The following is an 11486-nucleotide window of genomic DNA, read 5'->3' as shown; positions in this document are numbered from 1 at the left end:
AAAAAAAAAAAAAAAAAGATGAATGGATGGATATATATTTGTTACTATATGGATCTCGGTAACATACATGTGTATAGCTGTTACCGTGCGGCTTCATCCGCAAGGAATTAAGAAAATTTTATTTTATTGTTTATATTTGTCAAATTATCAAAATGACATGACATGACAAACCTTGACAGTCTTGTTTCCTTGATGTTGGCAGCAACTTTGGTCTCTTTCTCACATTAGGGTTTTTATCCAAAAACATTTACCCCCTAAGTCTAATGGCGTGAGAATATATAACCTAAAGCGTGACGTAAGTGTAGGGATTTTCATTAAACAAAGAATGATTCAAAAATATGTAATTGCTGACATCTTAGGCAACAAAGAAGTGTGTGTTTACGCTTTATTATATTAGTACAGATATGTTTTTTAAATTCCACGCGGACAATGACGCAGGCGAAAGCTAGTATGGACATATAATTTTTCATTTCTATAAAATCCAACTATAAATTAAATGTTTTTATTTCCAGTATAAGAATATTACCTCATCATCAAGATACGGGTGGATTCTTCGTTGCTGTATTCGAGAAGACCGGTCTACTCCCCTGGGAGAAGACCGTCGAAGAAAAGACAGACACAGAGATTAAAGAAGACAAAAAAGAACCACCGATAAAGAGAAGAAGAATGGGTGGATATAGAGAGGATCCTTTTGTATTCTTCTCCGGTGATGATGAAGATGTATTTCCTTCTATCAAAGAGTATTACGATTTGAAAGAAGATTTTGATTCTAAATGTCTTTTAACGAGATGTCATGTTGGGAAAAAGAAGAATATATATTTAGTGTCAAATATAGTGAAAGATGTTGTGCAGAAGAATGAGGGTAGTTTGAAGATAATTAATACTGGAGTAAAGACGTTTGTTAGATGTGATAATAAGAATATGACCTGCCCTTTCAGGTAAGGCTTAAAAATCTAGATTATTTAGCTATAGATAGTCTTAAATTTTTATAATAGTAGTAATTTTCGTAAAGTAATTGTAAAAAAATCTTAGTATGTGTCCTTTCAGACTATTTTACTTGTGACAAGTTTCATCAAAATCCATTTAGCCTTTTTGGAGATATGAAAAAACAACATCCATCCATCCAAATTTACAACAAAATGCACATTTGCTTTATATATGTAATTCTGTTAACTTAATCTATACTTAAGGCTTTAAGATTCCATTAGTAGAAGATTCTTACTAATGTAAACGTGAAAGTTTGGATGTATGGATGGAGTTTGTAGCCTAAACTACTGAACGAATCTCGAAATTAACCACAAATGTAGATAGGCTGGAAAACATAGGCTTTTGATCCCGGATATGTTTACAGTTCCCGTGGGATATATTAATTCTGTTTTTTTCTTAGTTATTCAATAATCATAGTTCCTAAACATTAGTAATATTAAAATATAGCCTATGTTACTCACAGATAAATTACCCTTCTGATGGTGAAAGAATTTTTAAAATCAGTCCAGTAGGTTTTGCGTGAATCAAATACATAAATCTGTCCTTTTTATAACTATATATATAATTATTAATAGTTCCTAAACATTAGTAATAATAAAATATAGCCTATGTAACTCACAGATAAATTACCTTTCTGATGGTGAAAGAATTTAAAAACGGGCCCAGTTGTTTTTGAGCTATACATACAAAAATACAAAGTTTACCTCTTTATAATATTAATATAGATAATAGATTAAGCAAAGGTTCAAATTTTTAATTTCAGATTATCACAAGAAGGGTTACATAGTATATTACAGTATATAGGACCTGCTCGAAAAGTGAACATTTTAAAGGAAGACCTTATCCTTGTGCTGCAGAATGATAATCCGAGTAACCCACCTGATATTAAATTATTCTCCGAACATACACAGAGTTTGGTTAAAGATTTAGGTGAGTATCTATTTAGTTGTACTGTTTTTTAATTGTCTTATGTTAAAGAATTCAATTTGTGTACTAGCTTTTGCCCTCGACTCCGTTCGTGGTATAAATTAACAAAAGTTAGCCTATGTGAACACACAAAAAGAACTTTCAGACTATCTATATTCAAATTTTATTGAAACTAATTCAGTAGTGTAGGCTACAAACTAACAAACAGCCATCTTAACTTTCATTAATATTACTAGCTGTTGTTAGCGACTTTGTCCGCGTGAAGTAAATGTAGCCAATGTTACTCACTTAGCTTTTTAATGGTGAAAGAATCTCTGAAATCGGTTTAGTAGTTTTTGAGTTATATCAATACATATAAAAATACAATTCCTCTTTATATTAGTACTAGTTTCCGTGCGGCTTTATTAAATTATGAAAAATTTCGTTTATTGTTAACATCTGTCAAACTATCAATTACAAATGTCAAAATGACATGACATGACAACCTTGCTTCCTTAATGTTGGCAGCGACTTATGGTCTCTTTCCCACATTAGGGTTTTCATCCAAATTATTTACCCCCTAAGTTTAATGGCATGAAAAAATATAGCTTAAAACGTGACGTAAGTTAAGAGCTTTTTATTAAAGAATTATTCAAAAATATGCTGTAGTTGCTTATCTTAGGCAACAAAGAAGTGTGTGTTTACGCTTTATTATAATAGTATAGATAGTAAGATTATGATATAAAAACATTTTTTTCTTTTAGCAACCGGTAGCTGTATCTTAGAATACCAGGATACGGAATCTCAGCTGCGACTAACACTAGTTGGTTGGCGCGGCGTGCACTCCCTGCGCGCCTACACCGCCACGCCCGACACCGTGCACTGCCTGCGTCTGCTCGGAGCTGATTATAGTAAATACGGTAAGTACAGTCGCGGCAATACGCACTGCTACATTTACGGTACAGGGTCATCTACCCTATATTATCCTACTCCTGTGTCACCGGTACAATAAGAGGAATGATTTATATGTCTGCAAATAACTTAAAAACCACTCAGCCGATATCAGCAGTTTATTTCAGTTACTTTTATTGTTTTTATAATTTCACGCAGGCGAAGTCGCGAGCAACAGCTAGTTCTTTATTATATTAGTATAGATTACTATTTGATCCCGTGCCGCTTGATCCGCATATTATAGACTTTATTTTATTACATTTCGTTAAAATTTTCTTTGTAAATGTCAAAATTTAAATGCTTAAATGACAACGAAAGTTAATATTGGTTAACAATTATCGTTACGTCGCTGCCTTGCTTCCTTAATATTGTCAGCATGACGGTTTTTTACAAATTATTTACACCCAAAGTTTAATAGCGTGAAAATATATAGCCTAAAGCGTGTCGTAGAATTTTTATTAAGAAATAATAATTCAACAATATGCTGTTGCATACTACATAACAAAGAAGTGTGTTTACACTTGATTATATTAGTTTAAATATAGATTATTGCCCGCGACCCCGTCCGCCTGGAATTGAAAAAAAAAAACAAAAGTATGTAGCCTATGTGTTCTTCCAGACTGCCCTCTACATATATACCAAATTTCATCGAAATCCGTTCAGCAGTAGGCAAACTCTAACAAACATCCATCCATCTAAACTTTCGCATTTATAATATTAGTATGATTTCTTTAATTCCAGACGTGAACAAATTCAAAAAGGCGTCCGACGTGCCCGATGTAACGAAAACTGATGACGTCACAGAGCCGCAGTCAAACAAAACTGAACCTAACGATGACACGAATAATGTTGATATTTCAACAAAATCCAGTATGGATACGTAACATTTTATCAAACGTAAAATTTAAATGCAGTGACACTTGTCTGTCTCTTTCTTCTGTCCAAGAGAAGGAAAGAGATGTCAATATGTATAAACTGTATGCAGTGAATTTTTACGGATATTGTAACTTATAATTTAAGAATATATTATTGACATTGATGGTGTTGTTTTATTTTAAAAAAAAGCAGTCAACTCTCCATTCCCTATAAAAATGTGGTATAAAAAAGTAATACGACCAAAAAGATCAAAAAATATATAGATTAAGCGTAGTTGACACTTCACTTGAAATATTTTCACAATCTCACGTTACCTGAGGGTCCGATAGTCAAAATCACAATGAAATCTATAAAAAAAAAAACAAATTATTATAAATCGACTAAGCTTTTCGAAAAGAGATTACGCAACTTATACATAGGGTTATTTATGAAAGCTGTTCCCGTGCAAATTCATCCACATGAAATTATAAAGACGTTATTTTTGGTTAATATTTGTCAAATTCTCATTTGGAAACGTCAAAATTACCGTTATACCATAGTAATAGTAACCTTAAACATCGTATACATCGCTATTGACTATTATGGTACAAGTACGAGTATAAAATGGCAAATCCAGTAATGAGTGTACACAACAATTTGTGTCAATTCAATCCAATCCATGCCAGTGCTAGGCCAGTACCACTGCCTATTTTTAACTAGGTTTTATTGTTGTTTAGGGTTATAATGTGGGCCGATCCCGGCGGCACTGCAATGCCGGGCCGACCCGTGACGGGAGTGGAGCGAGCCCCGAACATCCCGTCGTTTTACAAAAATCAGTTTAATATACTGGTCCCGCAGTGCGGGAACTTTCAGATATTAAGCTGAAAAGAACAGATACTACACTTTGATCTTAGCCAAAAGGCCGAGAAGCGATAACGGAATTTGTCCACACGACGAAAGTCACTCAGTCTGCGTGAAACTAGACATCGCAATCTAGATATTTTAAAGAAAATTTGAACGCCATCTATCGGTAGAATAGCCAAACACGTAATGTGTTTCTGACATCTTACGCCATGAAGTAGTGTGTTTACGCTTTACAAAATTAATAAAATAAAATGAAATAATAGTATAGATAAGTAATAAGTATAGGTATAGAAATATTAGTATAGATATAGATTAACAACAAAATAGTGAATAAAATTAAGTTCCTGAGTTTCAAATTAGTAATTTTGAATTAAATTGACTAAGGTGCACGTAATTTTGATCATCAATATCATAAAGCTTGAGCAATGGTCATTTCGCTATTTTCGCTAATTCGTTGCTAATTGCTTGTTTGTCATAATACTAATTTTATAAATGCGAAAGTTTTGATTGATGGATGAATGTTTGTTAGCGTTTGTAGCCTAACCGGTTATACGGATTATAATGAAATTTGGTATATATGTAGAATATAGTCTGGAAGAACACATAGTCAACTCATTTTTGATTTTTATAATTCCACACGAACGGAGTCGCGAGCGAAAGCTAGTATTATAATAAAATTATGTAATTGACGTAGAAGTAACTAGTAGAAAGGCATAGACAAAAATAAATAAACGATTCTCACATTTAAAGTTGCTTTATTCATGAAACCATTTTTAAGTTCGCAACATGTACATATTTAACAAAACAATATCATACGTAAAATTACAGTACAAACAAAGATAATTAAATTGACAATTATTGCAACAAAAAAACAACGAGTATACCCGAAATATCTATAACTAACCAATAACTAATTTCAGTTTTACATTGTCATAACCTAAAAACATTTAATTACACAAAGAAAACATGTAACATATACAATAATAGAACAAACTTTCGAATAGTTGAGTCGTAGAGTGCAAAAGTTACTAGGTTTTGTTAACTGATAGTGCACACGGCTTTTTCCCCTTTAAATTGACTGTTTTAGTTCAATTTTTGCTGTAAAAATATATTAAATAATGCTTGCTGTGTGTGAAAACTAAACATTTCTATTGAGATAATCCAAGAACTTAGGCAGAATGTCTGGTTGAAGCTCGAAGAATATATTTGAAGTTAAGAAAAATATAACCTCAAAGTTGCACAAATACGATGCATTTTTTTCATTGAAATACAAAAAGTATATTGGACTGATCTTCAAGATATTGTTAATATGGATGTCGAGTCGACATTGGCGACTGACATGCACTTGTATTTATAAATATTCCCTTAGGGCCTGTCCCACCAAATTGCAAATTGTCTGATAACAATCCTACGTGTAAAATATGTGATGGAAATATCGGGTTTTGTTCCCTTATCTGACAGTTACATATGTCATTTTTAAGCTATCTGAGCCTCTATCAGCCAGTGGTGGGAAAGGTCCTAAGTTTTGTCGATGAGAATGTAATTCCAACGGTATTTAAATTTTAGAGTACTGTTAAATGTAGTTAGTAAACATTTTTGTTTTTTAAAACCAACGTTTGTTAAGCTTAGCTATTTGTAAAGCACTTGTATAAACTCGTATTTTTGAGCGTTTGAAATGGATTTTTACATGTTCCATTATTTATTTATTTTTGGTTTATTCTTTTTAATGTTTTATAGTAAATATTCGTAGTTGTCCAATTAATTTCAACATTGTTGAGCGGTTTATTTAGGATTTGTTTGTTTATTAAAAAAAAACTTAAATAAATAGTGAGTACATTTCCAAAAGTTTTTTCGGTTTTAATTCGTGATTTACATCTTAATATTATTATCAAGATATTTATATATAGTAGTTAAATAGATATTAATTAATTTGGAAAGGCATTGTTTATAATATATAAATTATTTGTATAAAAATATTTTACAATATAGATATAACACAAAAAATATAAATATAAAATATTATTAACTAGTTTAGTTAATAACAGTCAAATGGATTTTTATATGAATTTCCTATTACCTAAAATAATATAAACTAAACCTACATAATGGTATTTTTTTTTACTTTGTAAATGTATCTTACGTTACATTATAAAGTAAAAATTTATATTCATAGTTACATCTTACCTAAACATTCTAATTAGAGTATCATAAATACTTATTTTAGTTTTATATTTTTAACTTAATAGATAATTCCAATATTTTTATGTACAAACGGCAATTATCCGAGTTCTAAGTCTTAAAATTATGTTATCATGAAATGGCAACACTAAAAAGTACAATTGTTAAAGTAATTTATTTGTAATGTTACTGGCTGGTGATATTATAATATCTATCAAATCATTAACCGTGGGTCTCCAATGCTAAAACTCAAACAAAACATTAAAATAATTTTAAAATTGACTCTTAAGAGTGAAAACCAGAGACATTATCTTTTGTTTTGTAGTGACAAAAACTGGGTGTATTTAATGTTGCCACACTCATGTTTCTTATATCTACTTAATATTATTTATTATCTAAACCATCAACAAAAGACCAATCCTTTTCAATACCAGTACCAATATATTCCGACCCGATATCACAGCGGTGATGTGGATTTTATTTATTCTAATTAATTATATTTTTAATCTATTACACAGATGAAGTTATAGGTTAATGGCAGAATAGAAGAAAACATTGTGTTTAAGGCAAAGTGAATTTAATCTACTTAATATTATGAGTGGGAACTGTCGTAATATTACTATCTCTTTCATTCTCATTGAAATTCAAAAACTCGTGACGTCACGCGTTAGCAAACAATATTGAGCAGATGAGTCGTACGCGGTCAATGTTAGTGGAAGGTAGTGTTTTTTGCGTGCGGCTAGTATGTACACTATAATTCTTAAAATACTTCTAAAACATAATTCTAGTAAGAATTTTCAATCATTATTTCTACAATTTTTGAAAGGACACTGTTGTATTGTGTGATTAGTTGACGCTGGCTGTTTCAAACGAAGTAAACATAACACCTCTGATTTCAAATGTGGTGATATTTAACGTCGACCCAATATCTACTTATCAGTATAAGAATCAAAGGAAAATACTTATTTAGTTTTTTTATGACGTGATACAGGATGGATTCATATTTTAGATTCATACTTTAGGGGGGGATCCAAAATTTCGATAATATGGACTTTAGTTTTACTAAAAATACTGGACTTGTTAAAAAAAATATAAAACTTAGACGGAGTATTTTAATTTTAGGTAAGATTATTCTCAAATGTGTTATATTTGGGATCGGATCGTTTTCTTTTCTCTCGTGTAGTTTGGACGCTGTCGATATCTCGTGTTGGAGGCCAAGACCCACTTTGGGTCGCTGCGCCAACGTAGTAAGTGTTATTTGAGCGTAAATTTAACCAAAATATTGTTGAAAAGTTGTTGTTTGTTGTTAAAATAGGATCTAAAAGCAGTATTAAAATATTTGCACCTATTGTTTAATTATAGTGATATTTACAAATCCAAATCTTAAAGGCTTTTTATTTATAGTAAAAGGGGGCAAACGAGAGGACTAAGAGGACTTTTTCGTTCTATTTAGCAATAGTTTAGTCGGATTTTTTTTTAGTTAAATTGAAATGATACTACCATAATATGCAAACTAATAAACTCTACAATCTTACTAATAAACTCGGTATAAAGTTAAACTTAGGAATAAACTGAGTATAAATAAAATTTGTACTAATATTTGCTTATACTCAGTTTATTCCTAAGTTTATTTTTATACCGTTTATTTCTAAGGCTGTAAGTTACTAGTAATATTTTTTTATGCTATAACTAGTCGTTTCTATAATCAAATTCAATGGAAAATAAGAATATTTACACGTCTAGGTTGGATTTATTTTGGAGTGTGTAAATTTATGATGCAAATGTCTGTTCTTTGTAATTCTGTGATTGGACAAATAAAGCTAAAATTGTTTAGATAAACTTATTACTATATATTCCATTGATTCGACTTCTTCTTCTTAAGGGGCGGTTACGGCAAATTGCGCATATTTGGAGGCATAGAACAAGATTTGATTCGTGATATTTTAGTATGTGTAACTTCAGTCCTTTAACTAAAGGCTCGTGGAACAGTATCACGATTGGACAAACTTTTCTCGATAGATTTATTTTTTGAATATGTGCCTAATTCTGTAAGGATCACTATATATCTGCAATACAACAACGAAAGTAACAACTCGAAGTGGTTTATTTGATACACGAGTACTTTATCTTCCGTTAACCCGAAGCTTTTTGCGATACATTGATTAGTTGTCCAAATTTGTCTTTATCTCTTGCCTCGAAACAGTTGGGCGAAACTCGCAATTGAATTCGACTTTACGTATGTTATTAGTAGTAATAAGAAATATTGCAAGGTATAATTACAATTTGAATGCCACTGGTCCTTGCGAACTGACTTTTGGATGTAAAGTCGTGGCCGTGTTGTTAATAAAAAGTTTATTATACTAAGAATGGAATTTAAAACCTTATAAATATAACCTAATTTACGATTATCTACTAATTTATGTGTCTAATATTTACACACTACAACAGCATGCTCAGATTGTCGATTTTTTTATTTATATGTACAGTAATTTGTTACTTAACTACCCTTAATAATTTATAAACCTACATTTGAACTAAAATCCATTTGACTAAGACATCATAAGAATAAGTAATAGAAAAAAATCAATCAGATAACTAAAGAAACTTTGTAATTGTTAATATTTTTTATAATAGTATTAGCAAAGTGTCCAAGCGGCCCGAAAAGATTATTATTCCACTAGAAAAATCTATAGTAATTCCAAGATTATTTCAAAATACAACACAAGTAACTCATATATGTAAAAAGTTATTAAATCTATCTATCTTTTGTGATAATGGCGTTTCCTTAGAGATTTCGCAAATGTCACTTATATTAAATTATCGATAGATCGTAACGATATTAAAATTCCTAACTTTGACATATGCCATTTGTTTAGATCTTGGTTCGTTTGACAACTGACATTAGGGTTTTTACCGGCAATCGGCACAGAACAATCCTTTGTATGTACTGTTAGGAATAAAATTAGTACCGTGGTATAGAATTGGCGCAACTCTAGATTATCGGCATAAACGTCACGTCCCTAGCTGACAGCTGTCAATGTCGCTAGAAGTATGGATAGATTGGCGCGCAACCTGAGTCTTGACGAGAAGTATTGCTCTGAGTTTAAAGCGACAGTATCAATTAAATTAGTTGTATAATAGTACATGGTTATCGGTCATCGGTTTTGAAGATATTTTTATTTGCTAAATGTTGACACTAATTCTTTATATTACTTATTCCTTTTAATTAACATAAATCCCTATTACTATTATAGCAAAAGTAATTAGAAAAAAAATAAAAATAAAATATTCACAAATGTTCAATTTATAAATTATAAACAATGCCATTGGTCGAAGCTAAGCCAAACGATACACTGTTTGTCATTTTGCTTTCTTAAATGCATAATAATAGCAATTGTTCTTAATGTTAAATTAACGAAACGTTGTAAATTCATTTTTGTTTTAGTCTTTTTCAATTGTTTGGTTTAATTCTTTTGTGGTATTAAGAAGAAATTGTGACAAATTAGGCATTAAGCGTTGTCAAAGACGGAATGCATAATCTTTGGACGGTCGAACCACGGACCAACAAGCTGTGCTTTACTTTTTTCATTTTAAATTAACCAATGGACAGTTTGAATTATTCCTTATGTATTAAAATATTTTATTTAAATTGAGTAGTAAAAGCAAGTTTGCAGATTTTTGGAGGGAGTAAAATATGCCAATGCAATAATTATAAATAACTTACGGAATTACATTATTAATATTATCAAATAAAAAAGTAACATTTGAATGACAACATGACAAAGTAACGCTACGATCTACAACGAAATAACGAAAAAATATTTGGCTATATTATCTACCAGTTAAGAAATACGATCTAAAAACTAAATAAATGCCTTTGTAGAACTTAAAATACTTAACAAACTTAAGTTTTCCTGTAACACATTCTTGTCAATTAGAACAAGCTTGTAAAGTTAGTTAGAACATTTTTCATCTTTGAAAACAAAGTAAAAATGCCAGTAAATTAATATTTCACTTATTTAAAATGTTAAAAACATATAAAACTGATAAATACACAATATCCGACGTTTTCATATTTAGTTATAATAATTTTATCTAACTTAAAAGTAAATACTGCGCAAGACAGTAGTAAATTTTCAAATTATTTACCATCACGATTGTGCAGAAGAAATTGTTTTACACAAGACAAGAAATTATTATTTTCGCTTAAATTCTTTAATACCTAAATTGTAAATTGCAAAAGTGTAAATAAATAACCAATTGAAATATGAAAATAATCTAAATAAATGTAATAATTTTAGAACAATCTTACGATATAAGCTAAGTGGGCGTGAGTCTCGGGTTTCGCGGGCATTGCATGAGATGGCGCTGCCAGGGGAGGTCCCGCGCGAGTACGTTTGTCAAGCAGTATGGACACTTCCATTCATCCAAGCCCAGTGCTGAAAAAATCGGTAAGGAATAGGTTTAAAATCAAGGAAAAATCGTCTTAAGGCGGTATACGATTATTATAATTACACTAGCTCTTGCCCATGACTTCCTCCGCGTACTTTAAATCTACGTCTGTGCTAAATTTCATTGAGATCCATTCCCGTTCAGCAGTTTAGGCTAGAAACTCTAACAAACATTCATCCACCTAAATTTTCGCATTTATAGTATTAGTAAAAAGTCAGATATTTGAGAGTTTAATGTCTAATAAAGTTAATAATTAAATAAAAATATTCTATAGTTAAATTTTTGGTGGTTAC

The 11486-nt window shown here is 30.8% G+C and overlaps 2 protein-coding genes across 2 annotated transcripts in view; one reads left to right on the top strand and one right to left on the bottom strand.

Moving 5' to 3' along the window:
• The window catches only part of LOC106103109 (tRNA (cytosine(34)-C(5))-methyltransferase), a 9970-nt gene extending 6087 nt beyond the window's left edge, over positions 1-3883 (top strand). Inside the window, exons 10-13 of the mRNA XM_013282775.1 lie at positions 513-938; positions 1751-1917; positions 2658-2813; positions 3586-3883. Coding sequence (XP_013138229.1) covers positions 513-938; positions 1751-1917; positions 2658-2813; positions 3586-3728 — 892 coding nt within the window. The 3' untranslated portion in view covers positions 3729-3883. The remainder of the gene's footprint in view (positions 1-512; positions 939-1750; positions 1918-2657; positions 2814-3585) is intronic.
• Positions 3884-11061: 7178 nt separating this feature from the next.
• LOC106103088 (centrosomal protein of 104 kDa) overlaps positions 11062-11486 on the bottom strand; it is a 15268-nt gene continuing 14843 nt past the window's right edge. Inside the window, exon 16 of the mRNA XM_013282754.1 lies at positions 11062-11180. Within this exon, the coding sequence (XP_013138208.1) occupies positions 11062-11180 (119 nt within the window). The remainder of the gene's footprint in view (positions 11181-11486) is intronic.

Source organism: Papilio polytes, unplaced genomic scaffold, assembly GCF_000836215.1.
Source record: "Papilio polytes unplaced genomic scaffold, Ppol_1.0 DF823868.1, whole genome shotgun sequence".
In the NCBI taxonomy this organism is placed as follows: Eukaryota; Metazoa; Arthropoda; class Insecta; order Lepidoptera; family Papilionidae; genus Papilio; species Papilio polytes.
Note: the sequence above shows the minus strand (reverse complement) of the source record. Positions and strands in the feature narration are given on the sequence as shown.